Source organism: Telopea speciosissima, chromosome 3 (assembly GCF_018873765.1).
Source record: "Telopea speciosissima isolate NSW1024214 ecotype Mountain lineage chromosome 3, Tspe_v1, whole genome shotgun sequence".
NCBI lineage: Eukaryota > Viridiplantae > Streptophyta > Magnoliopsida > Proteales > Proteaceae > Telopea > Telopea speciosissima.
The window spans coordinates 40,651,080-40,678,264 of record NC_057918.1 but is presented as its reverse complement, the minus strand read 5'-3'; the positions used below and the strand labels follow the sequence as shown (position 1 = coordinate 40,678,264).

The 27,185-nt window shown below is 40.2% G+C and overlaps 1 protein-coding gene across 1 annotated transcript; it reads right to left on the bottom strand.

Annotated features, from left to right (window-relative positions):
- LOC122653738 (syntaxin-71-like) lies at positions 1-27,185 on the bottom strand. The gene is made up of 9 exons (XM_043847677.1): positions 26,960-27,185; positions 26,716-26,841; positions 25,769-25,934; positions 25,555-25,640; positions 25,331-25,399; positions 25,203-25,247; positions 25,026-25,088; positions 24,839-24,915; positions 1-263 (listed from the first exon to the last, which is right to left on the bottom strand). The coding sequence occupies exons 1-9, from the start codon at positions 27,113-27,115 to the stop codon at positions 251-253; spliced, it is 801 nt and encodes a 266-aa protein (XP_043703612.1). The 5' UTR covers positions 27,116-27,185; the 3' UTR covers positions 1-250.

Below are 27,185 nucleotides of genomic sequence, written 5' to 3'. Positions count from 1 at the left end.
TGAATCTAAAGGACAAGATGGTTCTGGTTCTCCAAGATTGAACGACGACACTCGAATAGAGTTAGAGAAGAACTTGTCTCCCCAAATGAATCTAAAGAATGGTTCTCCAAGATTGAACAAGGACACTTGAATACGGATAGGGAAGAACTCTAAACAAAATCAAATATACATAGCAAGCCCCCAAACAATGGAAGAAATACCAGACAACACCACAGTCAAACAACCAGCGGCAGAATCCATTTGCATTATATCACTTCAATATGCTGCAGCAAAAACAAGTGCAGATCCATTAGAAAAATTGACCAAAGAATAAATAAAATCCAAAGAAGGAACTCAGCGTCCACACACACAATTGTTGGGCAAGTCTGTCTGCCTAAAGTAATAGAAGCACTTGCTGAACTTTGATAAACTACAAGCAGATTGAAGTTCCTCAGGATTGGTAAACAGAGAAAGAGTAAGGTCAAAATGTTACAAACATGAAATTACTTAGTACGTTAAAAATGGCCAGGATACTATTCTACCCTGCAAATTCACTGCACAGGACACTAAACCAAGTTTCAGATTTTATTGGATAAGTCAGATTCTAAAGGGGGGGGGGGGGGGAGAGAGAATCCTGTTCAGATGAACCACAAACACAACCAAGTACCGTACGCATTGTGTGTTAGATTTTAGGTTGAAGAAGGAGAAGAGAAGAAAGAGAAGAAAGAGAAGAGAGCAGCCACGGTTTTGGTGTTCAAGTGTTTTGTCTCTAACCTAGAGACTAACATGCTTATATTGAAAAGAATAGTAAATTACACCTAGGCCCTTGGCCTTATACAAATGACAAAAAATAAGAAAATAATACAAGGGGATATTTACACATATACCCCTGATACAATACAACCATTCTTAACACTCCCCCTCAAGCTAGGTGGTATATGTCATACATACCCAACTTGTCTAACATAAAACTAAAGTGATTGGAGCCAAGTCCTTTGGTGAAGATATCAGCCACTTGTTCATTCGTCTTCACAAAGGGAGTACAAATAGCCTTAGAGTTTATTTTCTCCTTAATAAAGTGTCACGTCAACCTCAACATGCTTTGTCTGTCATGTTGAACTGGGTTGTGAGCAATACTGATGGCTGCCTTGTTGTCGCAATATAGACTCATAGGTTCGTGTCTCAAACCCCAATTCTTGGACAAGCTTCTTCAACCACAAGACTTCACACACACCATGAGCCATGGCTCTAAACTCGCTTCAAGACTTGACCTGCTACCACTGGTTGTTTTTACTCCTCCAGGTGACCAAATTGCCTCCAACAAAGGTACAGATCCAGATGTGGATCTCCTATCGAGATAGACCCACCAATCAAGATCTCAGATATACTTCAATTCTCAAGTGACCATTCCTAGAGAAGAGAAGACCTTTTCCAGGGCATGACTTCAAATACCTGAGGATCCTATAAACCGCATCAAGATGTCCCATCTTGGGTGCATGCATAAACTCACTACTCCAACAAGATAGGTGATGTCAGGTAGGGTGAGTGAAAGGTAGATAAGTTTACCTACTAGCCTCTGATACTTTTCAGCATCCACCAAAGGTTCACCACAATCTTCCCTAGTTTGTGGTTTTGCTCAATAGGGGAGGAGATTGGTTTACATCCTAAGTAGCCTGTCTCCTTAAGTAGATCTAGAACAAACTTCCTTTGGCAAACATTAATCCCTTGCTTAGATCTTGAAACTTCAATCCCCAGAAAATACTTCAATAGACCAAGATCTTTGATCTCAAACTGCAGAGCCAAATAAAGCTTAAGCTTTAAGATTTCAGCTTCACTGTTTCCCGTGACCACAATGTCATCAACATAAACAATGAGAGCTGTAATAGTGCTGCCCTTCCTCTGTATAAACAATGTGTGGTCAGCTTGACTTTGAGTGTAGCCATTCAGAGGAGGGCTTGTCTGAACCTTTCAAACCAAGCCTTAGGAGACTGTTTGAGTCCATAGAGAGCCTTCCTAAGTCGACACACTTTCCCATTATCACCAGGATGCTTGAACCCAGGAGGAGAGTACATATATACTTCTTCTTCTAGGTCACCATGTAAGAATGCATTATTCACATCAAGTTGGTACAATGGCCAATCAAGATTTGCAGCCATTGAGAGAAGTACACGGATGGAGTTATGCTTGGCCACTGGAGCAAAGGTTTCGATAGTCAATGCCATACACTGTGTATACCCCTTGGCGACAAGTCTTGCCTTATACCTTTCCACAGATTACCATCGGACTTGAACTTGACTGAATACCCATCTGCACCCAACCGGGATTCTCCCTTTAGGGAGTTCAACAAAATCCCAAGTGTGATTCTTCTCAAGAGCCAACATCTCTGTGTTCATTGCTTCTCTCCATTTTGGATCTGCCATAGCCTCTGTTACATTCTTGGGAATATAGATGGATGAGATAGCCACAAGAAAGGCTTTACCTGTAAGGAGATAGAATCATAGGAAACAAACTTGGTAATAGGATTAGTGCATGCCCGAGTTCCCTTTCGGTGAGCAATAGGAAGATCTAAGTCGAGAATGGAGAATTAGAGGAAGGTATACTGTCTCAACCGATGAAGGCTCGGATGAGGAGACGAAGAAGGATTTTGGCGGTCTTCTTTATAGGAAGCCATGAAGCAGGATTTCTCCTATCCTTCGTATACACCAATAACTCCCCTGTTCTCTGTTTTTCTCGTGCACTAGGAAGCTCCCCTCAACAATAATATCCACAGAATTTTTCTTCCCTTTGTCAGCTGGAAAGGAGAAATAGGAACAAGAGAGGAGAAAGGAAATGACACAAACTCGGGAACCTCTTCACCTTCAACACCACCACCACACTCCCCGAAGAGGGGACTGAAAATACGGAATGTTTTCAAAGAAATGAACATCCTTGAGAGGAGCCACCGACGGGTAGGAGGATGATAGCATTTATACCCCTTTGAGGTGGAGGAATACCCAAGAAAGATGCACTTCAGGGCCTTAGGATCCAATTTAGTGCGGCAGATTTGCTAATATGAACATAGCAAATACACCCAAACACCCTTGGAGGGAGAGAAAAAGAAGAGGACCTTGAAGGCAAGAGATCAAGAGGAACCTGGAAGTTCAAGACACTAGAAGGCATGTAATTAATAAGAAAGACAGCGAGTGAGTAAAGCATCGAGACCAAAAAGTTTTAGAACATGCATGGTAAACCAAAGTGATCTAGCCACTTCAAGGAGATGGCAATTTTTTCTTTCAGCCACCCCATTTTGTTGAGGGGTATCAACACAAGCCACCGATGAATAATGCCATGGTCGAAAAAAGGTTTCCAAACCACTATACATATACTCCCCACCTTTGATCGAGCGGACAATTTGGATCCGAGTTTGAAATTGGGTATACACTAACTCATAAAAGTTTGTAAATGCAACATGGACATCACTCTTATGTTTCAAAAGAAAAACCCAAGTAACCCGAGAAAAGTCATCAATAAAAGAAACAAAGTAGCGGAAGCCACGCAAAGAAGTAACATTGGGGAGGGCCCCCAAACATCGAGTATGGATAAGATGAAAAGGTGAAGTAGATCTATTACCATTAGATGCATAAACTGTTTTACAACTTTTGGCAAATAGACAAGGTTCACAATGAAAAACATGCGAGACAGAAAAGAAGTAAACAAATGTGGCAACTGTTTCCTCATAATGAGAAAAGGAGGGTGCCAAGCGACGGTGCCATAGCAGAATATCCTCCTGAGTACGTCCACCGTCTTGCCCACAAACATAGGATGAGCTTGCAGCAGGGGGAAGTACCAGCTCTCCAAAACATACAAGCCATTAGCTTCACGACCATTCGCAATCACCCTCTTCGTCACCAAATCCTGAAAAAGACAATGGGTAGGAAAGAAGGTGACAAAGCGGTTCAAAGATCTAGTCAATTGACTAACGAGAAAGAAGGTTAGGGGCAAAGTTGGGAATATGAAAAACAGACTTCAAGGGTAAAAAAGGTGCAACCTGGATATCTCCCTTACCAGAAATAGAAGAGAAGGTACCATCAGCAATTTTTACCTTATCTTTCCCAACAAACAGAATAGGAATTATATAGTTGTGACCTACCACGGTCATATGATCTCGTGGCACCCGAGTCATGACCCAAGAGGTGAGGTGGGAGGAGGAAGCCCGCGGTGTAGTGGAAGAACCGGTGGCGAGAGGAACCCGAGGAAGGGCAAAGGAACCATCCAAATGAGCCACAATCCGACAAAATGCAGCAATGTCCTCCTTGGAAAGAGAGGATTCATCAGATTCGACAACTCCAACATGAGCCTTAGGCCCTTTCTTCCGCTGTCCTCGCCCTCCGGATGAACCAGCGGCGGGCTTCCCATGGAGATCCCAGAAAAATCCTTAGTATGCCCATTCTTGCCACAATGGTCACATAGGAATCGACCCTTCACAGCTCCCTTAGCAACCCCTTATCGGCCCCCTGGTGGAGTCCCGAGGATGGAAGAAACAAGTGCGAGTGCTCAACAGTGGGGCAATCCCCATAGCACCCCCACGGGTCTCCTCACTCTGTAGATATCCACACACCTCCTCCAAGGTGAGGGAAGACTTGGACGGCCAAGGATTTGCACCCTAAGAGGCTCAAAATCAGCATTAAGACCTCCAAGAAGAAATAAGACCCTCTCTCTCTCAAACAACCGATGCACCTTGACCTCATCAATAGGGCATAACTCGGAGATCTCTATAATGGTCATACTCTTCCCACAGGCCCACAACAAGGCTATAGTATTCGAGATACTTCTCTCACCCTGGCGCAGTGACAATCTATTGGAGAAGTTGGTACACCTTAGTAGAGTCCCTAACCCGATCAAAAATACGGGCCACACTATCCCAAATGTCCTTGGCAGTCTCCTTGCCCATAAATCTTCTTCCAATCTCAGGCTTCATGGAGAAAAGAACCCAGGCCATCACCAGGGAATTCTCGAGTCCCACTTGGGATACCCTTGCTCGTCGGAAGAGGGGCCTGTATACTACCATTGATGTAACCCATCTTTCCCCTACACCGGAGAATCAATTTCATGGACCGGGACCAATCCAAATAGTTGTGGTTCTCAAGTTTGGCAATAGGGAGTTGGATATTGGGACTCTCAATGGAGGAAGGAAGAAATGGGGTTGTTTGGGCTGTGTCTACAAGAGACAGGGGTGTTGCAGCATCTTTGTCACCCATTTTGACCTTTAATCAAACACTTGATAGGCCCAAATAACAAATATCTCAACCACAACAACAGTCCCACAAATACAGCAATAGAAAACCAGGAAAAACAGAGATAAATAGCCTGAAAATAGGCCTTTAAATCCCTAAAAACTGATCAAACAACCACGGAGTAAGGATGAGTATTGTTCCTTACCAAAAAACGATTCAAATAGACCAAAGAAACTGGTCAAACAAGAACCTATTGAAGCAACAAGAGCCAAAAAACACTACAGCTGGCGGAAAACAGAGGCAGAACAGCCTGGCCGAGATTCCCTTCTACTCCTTAGGTGCTTCCAAGAGATGTGGGAGGACACAATGAGAAGAAACAAGACCTCCACACGAAACTAGAGCACTTGGTTGCTCAGTACTTGGACTGCAGACAAGAGAGAAACAGGTCTGAGAAGGTATGCTATTTTCCTTCACAGAGACTGTTCTTCACCTTCCAAACAATCTTCAATCACCTTCAAACTCCAAGAGCAAACAGCTCTAATACCATGTTAGATTTTAGGTTGAAGAAGGAGAAGAGAAGAAAGAGAAGAGAGCAGCCACGGTTTTGGTGTTCAAGTGTTTTGTCTCTAACCTAGAGACTAACATGCTTATATTGAAAAGAATAGTAAATTACACCTAGGCCCTTGGCCTTATACAAATGACAAAAAATAAGAAAATAATACAAGGGGATATTTACACATATACCCCTGATACAATACAACCATTCTTAACATTGTGAACATGCAAGGAGAACCCACTCACACACCAAACCAACCTGATTACATGACCTATAATATCCAAGTTAACAAAAATGAGAAAAAAAATTTGGATGATCTCACTAAGTTCTCAAACAATTGAAGACACAAATCATCGTAACAGATCCACTTCTGGCTTTCTTCTGCCTAGATTCACTAGGTGGCAGCATGACGCACATCATTAATGGGCCACAACTTATTTTGTTGCAGCCTTGCAGCAGCTAAGTTATGTCCAAGTTTCCAATCATCAAATATCTTTTCTGGAAATCTTGCCTTACCTCTTGTAGCTAGGTACTAAAGTCACCAAGTTGGCCCCCAAGATTGCAACTTAAGTGCAAGTAGATTTTTCAAGTTAAAATGTTGCACATAGTGGCAAAGAAGAGATCAACTAGATATATATTAAGAAAAGGGATAGAAATCAGAGGAAATTGACCCTCGGAGTTCTACGTCCCAAGTCTACACTTCCCAAAAGCTGGCAGCATGCCCAACCCTCTCCCTAAAATTTTGTTCTAGAACAATGTTCTGAACCATTCAAAAAAAGAAAAAAAAGCTCTGATGTGCTCAAACAAAAACAGCTGAAAAATCACAAGCTACAAAACAAACAATTTCATTGAAGCAAACGTTACATTTTGGCAAAAAGGAAACAAAGACGACACAAAGTTCTAAATATATAATGATCCAATGTCACTTGCATAAAAAGAAAAGGCAAGCATTAGGCAGAGGAACCACCACCGGTAGCGTAGCTAAGGTAGTACCATAGGTGAAGGCACGATGGAAGCTGAGAATGCAACCTGATGCCCCATTATTACGAAATTCAATTCCGGACAATCAGAGCGGAAAACCAACCTCTCCCAACAATTGGAGGAGGAGAAAGCAATTCCTACTGAAGCAATTGTCATATAAACTCTAGAAAGATCTGCTAAAAAACAGATTTCTGAAACATGAACTCTTGATAAGACTATAAATAATTAATTACTAGGTAATTGACAAATAGGGCATGGGACCCAAGACAGCTGCATGAGGACAACCAATACAGAAATGAACGGATTGTTGAGTGATAGACCGAAAGAAAACATGGGAGAATCCAAGATGGAGAAAGCCCAAACACAAGACCACCGTTAAGTTGATTTCCAGGCTTGAGCTTAGACCAAGTGATGCAGTAGCTTCTTGACTGGTTGGACCCATAGTTGGAAAACCGGGTTTTCTAACTTGGCTCGTCTTTTAAAAAACCTGGTGACTCGGCCTGGTCAAACCTAGTCAGGTTGAGTCATGTTTATTTTTTTATTTCTTAATTACGATAAGTATTAATAATGACCCAAATAAAATTTCTTAATTTCAATAATTATTAATAATGACCAAAAAAAATAAAAAGTTTTATAACAATTAGTTCATAGTCTCACAAAACGAATCCACTCCTCACCTTCCTAGTTAATATAATTAATTACTTAATTTGTAATCAATCTCTTTGACCCATAATCCACTCCTCACCGTAGTAAGTAGTTAGTTATTTTGTAATCAATCTACTTAGACCCATAACCCACTTCTCACGGTAGTTAGTTATTTTGTAATTAATCTCCTTTGACCCATAGTCCACTCCTCCCATAAATATGCTATAGTCATTCCAATCCTTAAAAATCAGCAACGTTTTTTGTGTGGGTATATCGAGACAATCTTCAATTTTGGCAATATAAAGAAAGGAGGGAGTTGACACAACTAAGTGGTTTTTTCTTGACTTGAACATAATTATCGATTCTTGGGAAAATCGGACTGACCATGACCGAGTCTGGTCATTTTCTAAGCTTGGCGAGTCTACATGACTCTTGGCCAGGTTTTATGATATTTTGACTTGACTCGGGTGACTCGTCCAAGTCAAAACCTGGTTTTCCAACTATGGTTGGACCAGCATGACCAAGTTTGGAAACCCAAACCCAGACATAACCGGTCCAACAAGAGTTGGAAGTTGTTTAGTTTAATCTTACGTCTTTTATCTTCTTATGTTTACTTTGGGTAAGATATGTAGGAGATAGATAGGTAGAGTTTGGTTACAAATTATTTTCAGTTTTAGAGTCTAATTAGGAGTATTTGCTTTTCTCTATATATACTTGCATATATTCAACGCGACTGACAAAATTGAATAGAAAATTGATTGGAATGTGCTCAACGTGTGAGTGAAGCATGATTGTGCGTCTGTGACTCCTCTTCCCCTTGCACCAATGAGTTTTCTTCTCAGATTTTCCCCTCTTCCCTAACCGACCCTCCACCAATTTGGTATCAAAGCCAAACGCATCCATCTTCCTCCCCATCAATCTATCTCTTCCCTCTACTAAGCAGTACCCGTTATTGTTTCCCTGAGTAATTCACCCTAGCAATATAGGTTAGCGCCAAAAAAAAAGGGAGAGAGAAAAGTCGGTCTCTCTCTCTCTCTCTCTCTCTCTCTCTCTCTTGTGTCCACCCCTTTTGTGTCAAGTACCTTATTTTCCCAGCACTATCAAACCCTAACCCATCCACTCTATTCCCACAGAAAACCCTCTCCTTTTGATTCCCAATGACAATCCCACCGCCCTCCTTTTTACCGTGACTCAATCGAACCCCCCCCCCTAGGGTTCCGAGAGCAACATGAGAAAAAGGAGAGCAAAAGAAAAAACTCATACCTGGTTCTTTGGAGTCGCAGTCCTCCCTCTTCCTCACAACGAGTCGACTCCCGGGCTCCGGAGTGGTTGGCTTCATCAAATCGAACCCCTCCTCCTTCGCATTGTACACCCTCCTTGTTCCGCTGCTGTTTTATCTCCAGAGGTAGAAGACGATTTGGTCTTCTTCCCCCCCTAATGTAGTCCTAGATAGGTAGGAGACCTACTAGGAGCCAGACAACAGGATCAATAGCAAAAGGGGTTGCTAGTTCGAATGGACAGCTCTAGGTTTTAGGCTAATTCTAGGGTTTAGGATGGGAATTTGGGAATGGGTCTTATATGACTTTAATATGCAGGTCTAGGGGTTACGGGATAAAAATAATTGGATTTGGGAAGATTTTAAAATTCTGCAATTCTGGATAGAATTGAGTTGCAGGTTTTAGGTTTAATGGAGTGGAGGAATGGAGGGGTTTTAGAGGAGACTAAGGGCTAGGTTTAAGACCAAGTGTAGGTAGAGGTGTGGGGAATATAGGCTGGAAGTGGGGTTCTAAATTGATGGCTAAATCTGGAGTTATGAGGGAGTCCTAGTTGAGGTAGGAGTTGCAGATTTAATGGAGGTTACGGTTTGATGGATGGAGGGGAAGGATATATGCAGGAAACTAAAATTACTTACTGGTTTGATCTCCTTCAAAGGCAGCAGCAGCAGCTTGAAGAAGCTCAATTGAAGAAGAAGAAGAACCTCCCGATACTGGACAGACGCAAGGAGTCGCAGGAGTCCACCCACCCTATCCACCTTGAGATCCACAAGGATATAGACTCACAAAGAGCAGCAGTAATGGCAGCAAGCATAAAGGTAATTTTTATTAATCAAATTCGTCTTCAATGCTGGCGTCCCTTACAAACTTATATAGAAGACTCAAAAATAGACTTAGGCACCGCTTGATAACCTTACCAGAAACTGTTTCTGGTGTTTTTTTATTCTGAGAAACATAAAAACACCTAAAAAGTGCTTGATAAACAGTGTTCCATAGAAATTGTTCTCTGGTGGATAAATCAAAATTTCTGCTCCCCAGAAGACTTTTGACAGAACATGTCCAACATGTTCTGCATTGCTCAGCACAAATCTACCAAAAGTGTACCCGATAACAGTTGTTAAGACATAAACTCCTCTTTCGTCTTCTTCAGTTCAGCGAGAACCCTAAACTGCGGAGATCTCGGCCAACGGGTAATGAATCTCTCTCGCTCTCTCCTGTCTTTCTCTCTCGCCCCATCGTGTTCTCTCCCTTTCTCGCTCTCTCGCTGTCTCTATCTTCTTCTGTCGCTCTCTCGCTCTCTCTATCAACTGGTAGGTGTGCTTCTTCTTCTTTTCTTGTTTAAATCTTGTTAATCCATGTGTCTCGCTCTCTCTGACTTCGTATTACTATAAATCGGTGTTGATTACTCTTGCAAATCAGGGTATATTTTACAGAGTAACCTTAACGTTTCTTGTCCCAGATCCAATGTTTATGAATTATTTTTTATAAGGTTTATAATTTCTATGTTGCATAGATGGATGCATCAACATAGACATTAATAGAATCACCTGTTTGAGTAAGTACTTATATATTTTCTTTTGGGTTGTTTGAGATTTAGATAAGAATCACCTGTTTGTTGTGAGAAACACAGAAAATTTTTAGATAAGAGAACGAATGATAGGGGAAAATATTTTACATTTGGTTCGTTGTGAGAACCCATGGCAAAGACAACTTGGAAAGTTGGGGAAGGGCATTAGGGACCTTCTCATGAGTTTCCAACACCTTTTGTTGGGTATGGAAAACTGGGATAATTTGAGTCATCAATATAAAATGAAATAATTTTTAGTTAATTCATTCATTTGTCATTTTTTTCCATCTCTTCCTCTTCTCAAATATCCTTGTCATTTCTCTTCAGCTGGGAGTTGAACTGTTCAGATCAGAATTGCTGCAAGCATTGAGGAGTCCTCCTACAACTGATTCTTATTAACAAGTAAGTTCATTAAACCTATTTTCTGTTAGCAGAACTTATGGATACACATCTTATATAGCATGGAGTTGGGATCCTGTCATTTGAATGATCTCTCTACCTTAAGGCTCTCTGGGTTCACTGAATAACTTATGTTGATTTGGCAATTTTTGCATGGTTTAATCTTTGAACTTAACAGCCCTACCATGATGTCTAATCTTGAAGATTAGCTCAGCCCTACCACTAAGGATGATCATATTAATCCTTAGCCCTAGAAGTATGTTTGCTTAATTTGTAGATGCCAGCGTAGGTTATCTAAACAGAAATGACAACAATTTTCTTCTCTTTGCTGCTCCTGTTTTGACCTTTGAATCCTCAAGTTTGAAAGGCTCTGGTCAGCCTGTACATTATAGTTGGGAAGCCAATTCTGGGGTAAGTTCTGCTTCTATTGCACCTAACCATTATTTTGTTAGAGTTTATATGTTGTAAGGGTATTTTAGGGACTAGTTAGTTTACTAGTTGCCTTATATTGTAATTCTCTTTTTCCCTTTTACCTCCCTAGGGAGGAGTATGTAATTTGTTCTATTCTCATTAGTGAAGTAACATAGATGTGTGAGAGACATTCTCTCAAACACAACTTTCCATCGAATTCTCTTTCTCCCCATTTCTTCATCTTCCTCTTCTCTTCTTCTTCTATCTTCTTCTTCTTTCTTACCTTACATCCATTACCTAAATCTCAACTTGGTATCAGAGCTTTCTCTGATTCTGGTTTGAGAGTCGTTCTACTTGCTCTCCTTCTTCTCTCCCTCTCTTTGGAACCCTAGGTTACAAAGGGGTTCCAAGGAAGGGGCTGCTATGTGAAAAACTTTGAAGGAATCATGCCATATGTCTAGATGAAGACTATGGAAACACCAACAGAGGTATTCAGGTGAAGATTTGACTATTTAAATCCCAAATCAACAAAGGAAAGTTCAGACTGGGTTACCGCCAGCTTCTCAGTGTATAGCTTGTCTCTTCTTCACCCTACGTTTGTTCAAGTCCAATCTTGGTTCATTGGAGTCGCCTTAGGCTCCTCTTTCATGCTTCCAAAAGCCTGGTTGCAAAGGGAGAAAGCTCAAGACCTGCAACTCATGTTTGTGCTGCTGCTACAGTACCGCCAGCATTTTCTTTCTTTCTTTCGATTCTCCCTTATTCCAACATATTTTACAGTGGGAGCAGGCTTGTTAGAATCGCCCAGAGGCATCCTTTAAGGTCCTTAGGGAATCGGCTAGTGATATGGAATGATTGTAGAACATAGTTCTCTTCTTTACAGCTTCTGGTTTACCTCTTTGTTTCACCTATACAGCCTTGTGGTGTGTTGCATGGTTGCTGTTGGTTGAAGGAGTACTTTATTTGAGTGTTCTTGATTGTTATGGAGTGAAGCTAAGGTGAACATAGTACATTTTCTTGTGGTGGAATCGATTGCTGATTTGTCTCTGTATTTGGGTTAAACCACATTTGAGTTGAATATTTTTCTTTCGAAGTGGGACTGCTTTGTGTTGATAAGGAAAGTGGTTTGAGCTTCTCCAGTTGTGGTGTTGCATTTCTGTGATCTTTGAGTTGTTCACTTTGTTTGGCTGCTGGACTGCCTTCTTTCTTGGGTTGAGAAGTATAGTCCCCATTGGATTTGAGTATCATTTCCTTTTGTCTGTTCATTCCTACATTATGTCAACTCTTCATGGAAGAGGCCAGGGTCCACCCCAAGGAAATGACAGAGATAGATTCCGCTATGACCACTGTGAGAGGTTTGGACACACGCGAAAGAGATGTTGGACACTTCATGGTTATCCCCCTGGTATACCAGGCAGCGGAAGAGGGGGAGCCAGAGCATGCACCTTGTTGCCTAAGGACACACCTATGCGACCTCCATATGGACTACAGACAGACACTGGTGTACTGCCAGCTTCCCCTTTACAGGCCTCTACATTTGGCCCTTCTACTACCTCTATGTGGGTCATTGGCTCTGGAGCCACTGACCATATGACCGGCATATCTCAGTGTTATGACTCTTACTCTACCTATTATGGTCAGGAAAAGGTTAGAGTTGTTGATGGTTCCTATTCTTCCATTTCTGGTAAAGGTAGTGTCCGTGTTACTTCATCTCTCTCTCTTGACTCTGTTGTACATGTTCCTCAGTTTCATACTAATCTCCTATTTGTGAGCCATCTAACCAAATCCTTGAATTGTTCTGTTACTTTCTTTCCGTCTCATTGTGTTTTTCAGGATTTGGTGACAAAGAGGGTAATTGGCAGAGGCCGTGAGGAAAAGGGACTCCACCTTCTTGATACAGGTCCATCTTCTCTTACGACTGCTCAATCATATGTATGTGGGCGTAATGACAATAGTAATGTTGACTCTGTGATGTTGTGTTGTGGCATCAGCGTTTGGGTCACCCTTCTTTTGGTATTATGAGGGCAAAATTACCCCACCTGTTTTCTTCCATTCCTTCTTCCCATGTGTTTAAGTGTGAACCCTGTTTATTTGCCAAACATTGTCGTTCTCCTTATCCTTATCATGGTCATAGATCTGATGTTCCTTTCCATATTGTGCACTCTAATGTTTGGGGACCCTCTCCCACTACTTCTCTGTCTGGCTATCGTTATTTTGTTTCCTTTGTTGATGACTATTCCCGGTCCACTTGGACCTACTTGATGAAACAAAAAAGTAATGTTTATGATGCCTTTAAAAATTTTTATCAGCTCATTTGTACCCAGTTTCGTACTCGTATTCAAATTGTTCGTTCTGATAAAGGAGGGGAGTATATGTATGGGGGGCTTCAACAGTTTTTTACTGATCATGGCATTATCCATCAAGTTGCCTGTGTTGACACCCCTCAACAGAATGGGGTGGCAGAAAGGAAAAATCGTCATCTGTTGGAAATCACTAGGAGTCTCCTATTTGGCATGCATGTTCCTAAGACTTTTTGGTCTGCAGCCCTTCTTACTGCTTCTTTTTTAATCAATCGCATGCCCTCTAAACTTCTTGGCTCCAAATCTCCTATAGACTTGTTGTCGCCCCAGACTTCTGCTTTCTCTCTTCTTCCTAAGGTGCTTGGGTGTGTCTGCTATGTCCATGTCAATAAATGTGCTCGGACCAAGCTTGACCCCAAAGCACTCAAATGTATTTTTCTTGGATACTCCTCCTCTACCAAGGGGTATAAGTGCTACCATCCCTCTTCCAGAAGGACTTTTCTCTCCAAAGATGTTACCTTCTTTGAATCTATTCCTTTCTTTACTTCTTCTCATCATCCTCTTAGGGGGAGAATAGTGGAAAAGAAGAGGCTGCTTCTATCCCTTTCTATCCACCTTTGCCTACTTCTCCGTTTCTGTTTGATATTGGGAAACACAAAGAAGGGGCTATTGTTGATACTGATACCCATTCAGGTAATGATGCTAGCAATGAAACAGAAGGAGCTGTTGTTGTTGAAAATGGTTCTGGTAATCAGAAAGATTACCACATTACATACAAAAGAGGTGAAGGTTTGCATAATACAGGACAAAAGACCTACCAAGAGCCCTCTTTGGATCCTCATCCTGAGCTCCACCAACCTCATTCAGGTGATATCCCTTCTCCTCCTTCTGATTTAGACCTTCCGATTGCTGTTAGAAAAGGAAAGAGAGCTTGTACTAACCCTATTTCCCAGTTTGTTTCCTATGATGCTCTCTCTCCCATAAGTCTTGCTTTCACTGTTGCTCTTTCTTCTGATTCCATTCCCAGGAATCTCATTGCAGCTATGTCTGACCCAAAGTGGAAGCAAGCCATGTCTAAGGAAATGATGGCTCCTGAGAAGAATGGTACTTGGAAATTAGTAGATCTTCCCAGGGGAAGAGTCCTAGTCGGATGCAGGTGGGTCTATACAATCAAGTATAGGTCTGATGGTGCAGTTGAGAGGTACAAGACAAGATTGGTAGCCAAAGGTTATAGTCAAGTGTATTGGATTGATTATCAGGAGACATTTGCTCCTGTAGCTAAACACAATTCTATTCGGGTTCTCTTATCATTGGCAGCCAATAGGGATTGGCCCCTATTCCAGTTGGATGTGAAGAATGCGTTCCTCCATGGTGACTTAGAGGAGGAAGTATACATGCAGCCTCCTCCTGGCTTCAAGTTCCCTTCAGCTGAAGGCAAGGAGTATCTCCTCAAGAAGGCTTTATATAGTCTCAAACAGTCTCCAAAAGCATGGTTTGAGAGGTTCAGGCAGGCTATTCTGAAGAATGGATACTCTCAAAGTCAAGCTGACCATACCTTATTTACCCGGAGTGGTAATGGTACCATTACAGCCCTTATAGTCTATGTTGATGACATTATTGTGACTGGTAATGACAGTGTTGAGTTAGCTAGACTGAAGTCCTACTTGGCTCAACAGTTTGAGATTAAAGATTTGGGTCCCTTGAGGTATTTTTTGGGAATTGAAGTGTCACGGTCCAAGAAAGGCATCAACATATGTCAAAGGAAGTTTGTTCTTAACTTGTTGAAAGAGACAGGGATGTTGGGCTATAAACCAACGAGCTCTCCTATTGAGCAAAATCACAAACTAGGAGAAGATTGTGGTTCCCCTCTTGTTGATGCAGGGAAGTACCAAAGATTAGTGGGGAAACTCATCTACCTATCTATGACTCGCCCAGATATTTCTTATGCAGTGGGAGTTGTGAGTCAATTTATGCATGCCCCCAAGAGTGGGCACTTGGATGCTGTATACCGTATACTTAGATACTTGAAGTCCTCCCAGGGAATGGACTATTGTATGCCAGGCATGATCACCTAAGGATAGAGGGCTTTCTGAGATGTTGATTGGGCTGGATCCATCTCGCATGTAAGATCTACTTCGGTTATTGCACATTTGTTGGTGGTAATTTGGTTACATGGAGAAGCAAGAAACAACCTGTTGTAGCTAGATCCAGTGCAGAGGCAGAATTTAGGGCAATGGTACATGGAGTTTGTGAACTTATATGGCTGAAGCGATTAGTTCAAGAGTTAGGGTTTGTTGCAAATGATCCTATGCGGCTCTATTGTGACAACAAGGCAGCTATAAGCATTGCTCACAATCCGGTACAACACGATAGAACTAAGCACATCGAAGTGGACCAGCATTTCATCAAGGAGAAAATAGACTCTGGCTGTATTTGCACTCCTTTTGTGAAGACAGATGATCAATTGGCGGACATCTTTACCAAAGGGCTTTCTTCTCTCCAGTTTGGTACCCTATTATGCAAGCTGGGAATCCATGAAATTTATTCTCCAGCTTGAGGGGGAGTGTTAGAGTTTATATGTTGTAAGGGTATTTTAGGGACTAGTTAGTTTACTAGTTGCCTTATATTGTAATTCTATTTTTCCCTTTTACCTCCCTAGGGAGGAGTATGTAATTTGTTCTATTCTCATTAGTGAAGTAATATAGGTGTGTGAGAGACATTCTCTCAAACACACAACTTTCCACCGAATTCTCTTTCTCTCCATTTTTTCATCTTCCTCTTCTCTTCTTCTTCTATCTTCTTCTTCTTTCTTACCTTACATCCATTACCTAAATCTCAACTTATTTTAATTACTGTACTTGGGTAGGTAATCATTACTGGATGTAATCAACTTTGAAAATTTTGTGTCATATCAAACTACCTGATCTACTAAGCTCACAGTTGCCCTTATTTATGGGCAAGGACCCTCAGAAAATACAAGGAAAGAGTAGGTAAACAAGGGAACCAGTAATACAGCTACACAGATGCCCAATTTGGCTAACAAAGAAAAGCAAATAGCTATTGTGCGAAACAGATCAAGGCAGGTTTGGTTTCAATCTTGCTTGATCCTCTGGCTGATGTGGATGAAGGATCAAGATCTCTAGTAAGGCAAAGCTGAGAGCTACCATAAGCCTCAAAATCCAAGAAGATGACCAACCATGGGTCATCTTAGATTCTCTTCATACAAGAAACAGGATTACTAAGGGCTGTGTTTTGAGAGCTCCTGAGAATCAGCTTAAAGTTGAGCCTTGTAGTTTGTTTCTAAGAAGTAAAAACCATAGAAATTGTAAAACAAAGTTTCTATGTAAGGGAAATTTTCTAGTAAAATCTTCCTAATAATGGCTAAAATATTTGCCAGGAAACAAACACAGCCTAGTGGAGTTTTCTACATCCATACATTGGAAAATTTTTTGATTAGGCATGTCGATTTTTTAGTCTCAATCAATCATATACTGTCTAGGGCATTGACACTGGTTTGTGCTATAGTTTTTAATATGGAACTCCAGTTGAATTAAAAAGAACACTAGCAATTGATTTAGATTTACTTCTGGATATTATTGTCTCTGTTGAGAGACGATTCATTTTAGGTCGAGTCTTGGGCAGTTTATCCCATGTCCCCATCTCCCTAGAGTTAAAAGCAGCCTCCAAGATAATCTTTGTTCCAAGTTGGGTTTGATTAGAAGTAACTGTGCATCTAAACACCTTTTGAATTGGGTTAGAACAAATCCATGCATCTGAAAACCTTTTATCCAAATAATTCAGAGCACATGACATGAAAGCAGTTCCTCTGAAATAGGCAGTGTTAGGTATTTCTTCTTCTTTATTTTTTGTTGGATGGGGGTTAGAAAAAATTTGGTTTGAGTTCCTTACTATTTATATAAAAAAAATGCTGCATTAGAGGGGTGGGGGGAGGGTGTTTCTTGTTTGTCCAATCATATTCAATGTTAAATGTAAACTATGGCATAAAAAAAAATAATTCCATGGTTTGGCCAATTAATTTATAGTATAAATATTTATCTGCTCAGCATATTCTTTCTTAGTGATCTCAATGAATTTATCCAAATGCAAATTTTCCCTTCAACTTAAATCCTCAATTGTTCAATGATGTCATATGAAAGAAACAGAGTCTTCTTGAGGATTTATTTGTTCATTGAATATCTTGTTCGTTTTGACGTTTACATTACCCAATGGTGTGATTTGTTTATGTATCAGATAAGCACTTTGTTGAAACCAAAACCATGGAATATGCTTTAACAGTGGAGCAGGAAAAAAAAAAAAAGGAAAATCAATATGATCACAGTCAACTTCCTATAACATACCTGCACCTCTCTTGGAAGGGGATAAAATGTGACCAGCAAGGAACTAGTCTCTCAATCTGCCACTGCTGATCCCACACTGTTTTTGTATAAACTGAAGAATTAAAGAATGCAAACTTCCACAGGTTGCTGAAGTATAACTCCACCTAAATAATTAACCACTAAAGCTTTCTTTTCTCTCTCTCCCTTTCTCTATTGATTCCTCAACTGGGGGGTAGTGGGCATGAACAAAAGATCAGCAGTCTATATATCTCTTCTCTCTAAAGCCAATGAAAGAGAATGAAAGAGAGAGAGAGAGAGGTAAGAGAAGAAGAGAGTTAACAGATTAGCCAAACCAAACAGAAATGATGGTGAGGGGGGAGATTATGAATAAGCCTTTATTGAGGTCTCTGATGATGTACATGGGATGTGATACATACTGCTGTTGCTATTTACAATTTATTTTATGTTGTTTGATATTCTCCTAAAACCCAGCCTTTATTTATCAATTTTTTCCAACAAGGATGAGGGATCTACCCACCACAAGCATGAATTGACTCTTTCATGTCAAGCCAATGGACACACAGGAAAAATTGCCTCATAATTCGAATACAAGAAAGACTCAAATAGTTAGGGAGGAGAGACAATATCGGAGAGTATCGGGAAACCCATCTAATCTTGGATCTGGAATTTGCTGTTGTATGCTGATACATGAGCTTCCATGTTTTTTTTTGGGTGATTACATGAGCTTCCATGTTAGAAGACCACTTTCATTGGAAAAAGAGAGTCCACAACAGCTTAAAGGGGTAGTAGCTATGGACAATGGATGGCTCAACAAAGTTAGGGAGCTTAGCTGAGTTGTCTTAGAATATGAGCTTAGTGGGGAATTAGGAGTATCTGGATAGTCATAAAAGTTGTAGATAAGCATGACTTTAGTGGCTCCACTAATAAAGTACTACTTGATGGGTCTTTAACTCAAATTGGTAGAGCACTTGGAACATGAGCATGTTCCAAGAGGATGGTGGTTCGAGTCCACCAAGGCCTTCTTTATTCAACTGTTCATAGCATAGTCAGTTATGCTACTAATCCACACAAGAACCCAATTTTAATGGCATCTTTAAAATTTGACAAATTTTTATACTTTGGTTATGTTAATGAGATATTTTAATTTATGCTAAGGTTGGTAAGAAAAGGATTTTAATATTCAAGACAAATATTATTAAAAATGGTCACATTACATGTTCCCAGAAACAGATTTTATCAAGCACCAATGGTGTTCCAATTGTCTTCTGGAAACATTTCCAGAACAGGTTTACCAAGCGGGTAAAAAATGGTTTCTCAGCAAAGAAAATGAAAAAAACTGTGCTGGGAAAAATGTTTTGGTGTTTCCCAGCACATTTCCAGAACAGAAACACCTGCTAAGGTTATCAAGCGGGCCCTTAGACACTAAAAAGGAACGGCCTAACCCAATCCTTCACCTATTAGGCAACTTAAACTAACTAGGAAACTAAAATACTAAAAGAAATAGACTCAAAACATGGCTGGACTTATAGAGTCCTAATCCAACCCAACTTACATCACATGACCACTTAACCAAGTCACATGATCACTTAAATTGAACCAATTGGATGCAACCAATTTGAACCGGTTCAATTAAAAAAACATAAAAATAAACTAAGTATTGGGCTAATCCCGTATGCAACCTATGTACCCCCCCTAGTTTAGGCTCATTAAAGTGGCCTAATACATAGAAAACCCTTGGGAACAAAGGCCCAACATGTATATAACCCAACCCTAGGTTTATTTCTAAAGAAATAAGCCAATTTCAATGATGAACCTGCATCACCCCCCCCCCTTTTTATACGTTATACTCTTGTGTTTATAGTTGAACTTCCAATATTATGGTGTACTGCCACTCTATTAGGAACTTTAGTTTAATTATTGTTTTGACATTAAGCCTTTGTCTTAAGCGCTCTCTTGCTATAGTGGGCCCATAGTGGTTCTGAATAGGGTTTCTGAACCTTGGGATCGCCACCAATTCGAAGATTCCATCCATATCTTAACCATAGTGACTAATAATGAGATTCTCTAACATCTCACTCCTATAAAGGTGAAACCGATACAAAGAGTGACACTCTCACTGAACGTGTTGATACCCTCACTGCAACTATCAGTTCCCTCCATACTATGATGACATCCATGTAAGTTTCTATTAACCAATTGGTGGCTTCTAATAAAGGAAAGAGTCCCATGCAGTCTGGGGATTCTTCCAACTCGATCCCACTGGGTCCATCTCATGGTACACCACCACCATATGGAGTTGGTCGATATGATGATCTATTTATGGCGCTAAAAGAGGCCCAAAGTTGGATGTCCTCGATTTTTATGGGGATAACAACCCAAAACAGTACTTTGACTGGCTTCACAGTTTGGAGACATTTTTCAGATGGTACGGGTTGACTGAGGCCAGAAAGATCTTGTTTTCAGAGGCCAAACTAAAGGGCACAACTCAAGTCTAGAAGATCAAGCAACAACAACAAAATCGAACTCGAGGCATTGGGTTTGTCACTACTTGGGCTGAGATGAGTGAAGCCATGAACCGGAGATTCTTGCTTGCCGACTGCAAGTAGTGCATGCATCTCAGGTTTGCACAGTTGAAACAAGCTAACATGACAATTGAGGAGTATGCCGACAAATTCTACTATTTCACCAATCGATCTGATTTTGAGTGGGATGAAGACGTATTGGTGGTACAATTCCACAATGGTTTGCACCCTCAGATCAGTGTTGCACTAGCATCGAGTCGACTACCTGCAAGGGGGGATGCAGTACAAGTGGCATATCATGTAGAAGAAAGTCTGAAGCAGCCATACAATATGATGCAGATTTATCACCAAACTGGGCTTCTTTGCTTAGGAATAAGTCTAGGGTTGGGTCATATACATGTTGGGCCTTTGATCCCATGGGTTTCCAAATGTAATAGGCTACTTTTTTGGGCCTAAACTATGGGTAATAAGGTTGCATACGGGATTAGTTATTTTAGTTTTCATACTTAGTTTTATTTTTGAAGTCTTTTGTTTTTAAATTGAATAGGGTCCAAGTGGTCCAACCAGTGGTTCAATTTAAGTGATTTTAATAGTTTTCTTTTATTTGCCTTTGAGCAATGTAAGTTGGGCTGGATTAGGACTCTACTTTTCGTCTATTTCAATTTCCTAGTCAGCATAGATTACCTAATAGGTTAAGGATTGGGTTAGGCCTTTCCTTTTTAGTGTAGGAGTCTATTTTTGAGTCTTTTATATAAGGTTGTAAGGAGGGAAGTATTGGACACGAAGTTTGATTAATGAAAAGCTTTTTGCTGCTCTTCTCTTATTCTCCATTGAAGATTTGTCTTGTGTTGATCAAGGCTGAAGGAATCAGTGTTCGATCCAATTGACACCTTGCAGTGGGAAGCCCGGGTTGTTTGTTTTGGTTCTCTTTGCATCTCCACTACTGTTCTACAATCAAGCAATCTGATCTCAAAGTTCTCTTCATCAACTATCGGAACACATATTTCAAAGGTTTTGTCTGTGACATTGGATGAGTGGACTAATGATGAAATTGACTCTATGGTTGAGGATGGCAGTAATTCTTCTACTAACAAGATCTTTGATTTATTACTTTCATCCCTAACCTAATATATTTGGGTTCCCATGGTTCTCTTGGTTTCCTCATATGATTTATTTCCCATTGTTCTCTTGGTTTCCTCATGCGATTTCTCTCCCATTGTTCTCCTGGTTTTACCCTCAAACTGATTCGCCTTTTGATAAAAAAATCCCGGTTTGGTTCCTAGTTTGGCTATTCAAACCTAGGACTACATTACCATCGGAAGACTTTTACAGATACTTTCTACAAGGGTGATAGCATCAGTCAACAACAATCTTCTCCACAGGGAAAGTCATTCAACAATCCACAGTTTAGTGGTTCCTCTATGGCACCTTTGAGGCCATACTGCCCTTATTCTCCGCCTCGGCATGGTTTCGACAGACCTCCTATGAAGCCACAGGCTGAGCTACAGTGCTTCTCATGCAAGGTGTACAGACACTTTTCTGCTCAGTGTCCAAATCTGGTTGCTTTCGCTGATTATAAGGCAGAATTTAAGGCTATTGATTCAGAAGAGACACAAAGGAACAACTTAGTACTTCTGAAGTCAGACCGTGATCGTGAACCTAGTGAAGCCAAGGACAGCGATAGTGATGGAGAGCCGCAACATTGTTACCTTCGTCGCCCCCTTTTGGCTATACACAAGGTTTCTAACGAGGATGATTGGCGTCAAAATAGTATTTTCTAGACCAGAGTAAGATGCAACAACAGTATGTGCACTATGATAATCAATGATGGTAGGGCACCAATGCTGTCTCTGAAGATGTTTGCAAACTCGGTTTAAAGACAAAGCTGCATCCTAGCCCCTACAAAGTTGAATGGGTGAACAACCCTAATATTAAGATCAATGATCGATGTTTGCTCAAGTACTCTATTGGCAAGTTGATAGACACATGCAATGTGATATCCTACCCTTAAAGGTGTGTCACAGCCTCTTGGGGCATCCATGGTTGTTTGATAATAAGGCTCAACATTGTGCTTGTGAGTACATGTACTCCTTCAAACACGGTGGACTCGAAATGAAGCTCCTCTAAGCTAAGGATCTTCAACAATTAGGCTTCAGAGGACAGCAGGACCTTTTCTCCTCCAGCATGTTAAGTCGGACAATCTCCTTGGTCCTTGTCCAAACTTCACGGAGTCGAGTTCTTTTTAGAGGAGAATTGATGCAGTAGTACTTGACTAGTTGAACCAGCATGACCGAGTTTGGAAACACATGCTCCAACTGGGTTTTTGGTCCAACAAGGGTTGGAAACTTGGAAGTAGTTTAGTTTAATCCTATGTCTTTTATTTTCTTATGTCTGTTTTGAGTAGGATACGTAGGAGATAGATAAGTAGAGTTAGGTTACAAGTATTTTTGAGTTTTAGGATACGAAAGCTGCAAAGGCCTCATTTAACACCCTAAACTATATTAACAAAAAAAAAGGCCAGTTAAGGCCAGCTGAGAATAAAGCTATTGGGTGTGGAAACAGTTCTGAATCAGTAACATGGTTTCTACTTCAAGGTGCCTAGAAAATGAAAAATCCATTTCATGCAGTAAGTAGATGATTGTGGAACCTTATAACAAAGAAGGAAAAAAAGAGTGATTGTCCAGCAAAAAAGAAGAAAGGAAAATAAAAAAAGTGCACTGTTTGAATCAACATTGAAATCTGTACGCATCAACATGTTGGTCAGGTTACCAAAGGGTGGCTTGAGGCCTCAACAGCATAATTACAGTGGTCTCTAGGACATGGGTTGGGTTCCCATGCAAGCCTCCAACTTTCTTCTCTAATGAGCATAGTTCAAAAAACTCGGCGAGATCTTGGAAAACTCGGAAAACTTGAGCTTCTTGAGAAGAGATGACATACGAGACACAAAATATGCACAATTTTGAAAAACTTGACCGAGATTTCGAATATTTTGAGAATCTCGGAGAAATCTCGAATCTCGAATATTTTGAGAATCTCAATCTCCTCAATACTCATAGAGTCATGGTATTGTATTGTTGGGACTTGGGAGTTAAGACATGGAAGACAAGGGTAGTAAGGTGTCTATGAGTTATGTATTATTCATTGTACTTAGGTTGGGTGTCTATGTAATAAGCATTGTGAACACTTTATTGTATCTTGTGGTTTGTAGTAGAAACTTTAAGTCTTTAATATTTCTTAAATAATTATTCAATATTATGTGCATAATTTACTTGTTTTACTTGTCAATAATGTCTCATATCATTCAAACAATGTGTAGAATAGACAATATTACATTAAGGGTTCGGCCTTTACTGCCAACTGAGGGTGCAAATCCAAAACACCAAATTGGTGTTTTTTTTCCTTTCAATTTGAAGCTTTAAATATGTTTATTAAGCCTAAAATAAGCTTACCTTAAAGTTTCGGAGCCACTATGGCCATATGCCCATCAAAACATAATTCCAAAACATAAAAGAAAAAAAGTCTCACCGAGATCTCGGAAACTCGACCTGGTCGAGACCGAGTTTTAGAACCTTGCTAATGAGAGAATGGCCAGGTTTGATAAGATTCATTTAAAAAGAAAGAAAGGATATGGGGGTGGACAAGTAAGAAAAAAGGGAAGAGAAGAATGTTGAAGGCAAACATACAGAGGCAAAGAGTCATGAAGATTGAAAACATAAAATACATATTTGGAAAAAACTCAAAGTTCATGACCAAGTTTGGAGCCTTATGGATTATTTAGCCTGATCATAAGAGAGGACTCTTTTTCATGCTCTTGGCTACTTGCTTAGATATATCACATTCGACAAGTTAACAAGCAAGGCAATGCTATGGAAAACTAAGAGTATGTATGTACGGACGCATGCACGAGTGTGCACACACACACCAATATACCTGGGATCTGACAGGAATACATGCATGTCCAACATGACACAGATGGACACATGAGAGCCTAAAAGGAGGAAGTATCCTGGAAAAGTAGTTTTTAAGGAAATTCTTTTGTGCTTCGTTCCAATCCACACACAAGGAGCCTTGATGAAGAAAGATATCCACTAAAAATACCATTTTCCATTTTGTGACCAAATTTTTTCAGTAAAGCACATCAACCACACTACAAGTTAAATTACCCCTAAACCCAAGAAAAAAATCCGGCCATTCTTTGCACTCCCTCCATCCTGTAAAACTGTCTATTTTGGGCTTTCATCTGTTCCAATATGTTTTTCCATTTCAAGAATTTAATGCATGAATTTTGGTTGTTTGGCATTCCACCAATCATTGGACTAATGAAAATTTGGTATCTGCATTGAAGATGAGGACAAACACGAAATACAGTTTAGATAAAGTGGGAAGTTGGTGTATCAATAAAGATTCCTACAACATGTGTTTTTTTTTTTTCAAAACAGACAATCTTTATGCAACAGAAGGGCCAGTAGTTAGCACAAGATAGGCATAAGTGCATATAAACTAAGGAAAATGGATGATTATCAAGGGATATTTCCCCAAATCATATTTAAAAGGAAAAGAAAGACATCAAAAAACGCAATACCTTTATATCTTTGAATGGAATTTTAGATATTACAAAAAGAGAGAAGTAACTTACTTATAAAGATATGCAGCAATTCCAAGAATTATACACAACAGAATGATATCAATACAGAAGTTCCGACTGGACCTCAGCTGGAAGAAGACAAAATGTACCATTAGTCAAACCACTAGATAAGTGAATCTTCAATTCATCTTAGCTAAAGGATGCAACCCAAACTCGAAATCAGGCAACACCCAAATACCTGAGTAATCGTCTCCTTAAGTCTAACGTTAGTATTCTTGAGGTCAGCACTAGCCCTGTCAACCTGTAGAAGCACAAAAAATGTACTAAGAATAAATAATAAAGTTCTTCCATCCTATGCGCTCCCATGATGTATTTTAAAATAACAGAAGCTAAATGATAGAGAAAGATTTTTTACCTTGGTTTCGATTTCATCAACCAAAGGCACTTGTTTATCCAATTCCTGTACATATTACAAACATATGATCATTCCCCTTGTTTATCACATTGCATATGACTATCAAAGCAATACACAAGACAACCAACCTCATTCATGTCATGGGCCATATTTTTCAGTGTATCCAATCCTTCTGATATAACATCCAGACCTTGATCCTGCTTGATTGTCAAATCAGATTGTGTAAAATTTATGTTATTCACATATAATTGAAATAATCAAATGATGTATTCCTGGTCACAAATTCAGATGCAAATACTCCATTTCTGGACTACAGATAGAAAGAAATTGGGAACCAATATGCAACACCTGCCTGTCTCATTTTCCGCATTTCATATTCCTGCCTAAATTGACTCGACTCTTCAGATTGTTGAAAGAATTCAGAATCAAACTGTCCATCTACAATAGACTGTGAAATTAGGCGAGAAAACTGCCATTCGATGATTGCAGATGGGGACAGGAGGTGACAGGAGGTGGCAATAGCATAGTAGAACATCAATGGGACCTCAATATGTCGGATCACTTACCTGATGTTGAGTCAAATTTGATCTCTTGACGAGAAGCAGAGGATGCCCAACCCCCATTTTGCTTGGCTGCATTTGCAGTCCCATCTGGTATGGCTTGAATTCTCTCCGGCAGCGCAAGTACCAAATCTTGACGGGTGGCAAGTTCTTCTTTAGTCAGTCCACTAACCTGTGATTAATTTATGCCAAGATCAATATAATAGAACATTATTCCAACCCCCCAGTAGTTTCATTCTTTTCCACAGAAAGTCTTGAGAGTGACCAAATACAATGAGACAACCACTTTGAGAGTTACCATTCTAATAACACAGTAAAAGATGAAGCATCATATCATATATTTGCCACTTCGATACCAATACAAAATGCTGAAAATTTAGGAATGGTCTTTCAGTTCATTCCACAGCTTCCTGGTACTCATTGCTTCGACTGAAAACCCAAATACATTGGCATGAAAGAAGACAGAGCAATCAAAGTAGCAATGTAATTTTATTAATTTTGGGAGAAATACAGTGGAACACAGTCACAGACAAGCAGACAAGAAAACCACAACAATAGCAGCAGAAGTTACCACACGAATTAAAATGCATCTATAAACACAAAAATATGGCCAGATGAGTCATTTCAATATCGTATTTAAGAAACATGATTTTCAAGCAGCTGATACTGATTTTTATGATCACTGGATTGACATTGCAGAGAATTACATTATCTCAAGCCGAACTCTAGTTTAGATGCTCTCACTAAACCCTAGAGCATTTCGAGGTCCACGTCTGAGAGACTGACAAATGAAAATATCCGAAATCCAAACTCTAAAACACCAGCAAATAAAATCATAAAAAAAAAAAAGACATGAAAAGATGATCTTGTGAACCCTTTCCCTGAATGTAAAATGAAACCATTTAATTGATAAATTAAACGAAAAAAAAAAAAGAACTTGAATGTGAGAGAACCTTCTTATTTGCCAATCTCTGCAACTTGAGGACCTCTTCGAGCAATCGTGCCTTTGTCCGACGAATCTCAGCGTTCAAGGCGACAACCGAGGCCCTGTTCTTCTCAGTGGCAGCGATTTCCGATTTCTGCATATGAAAAAGTACATCATTTAAGGTTCTCTTTTCTTCTTGTATAACTCTTTCTCCATGTTTAGGTGAGGAAATTGAGAGGAACCTAGAAATAAGAGGATAAAGAATAATGTACCTGAAGAGCTGCATCAATGTCGGCCTCGACAACGGAGTAAAGACGAGCGAAAGCATCGTCGCCGGAGACCCTGAGGTCCCTCTGCTTGTCGATGTCGTACTTGTCATACTTCTTGCAGATCGCATCCACACGAAATAGAATGTCGATCACGCTCATCTTCCTTCTTTGTCTTCTCTGGTTTCAATTTTGCTCGAAAAATAACCCTTCAAAAAAAGAAACAAGAGAT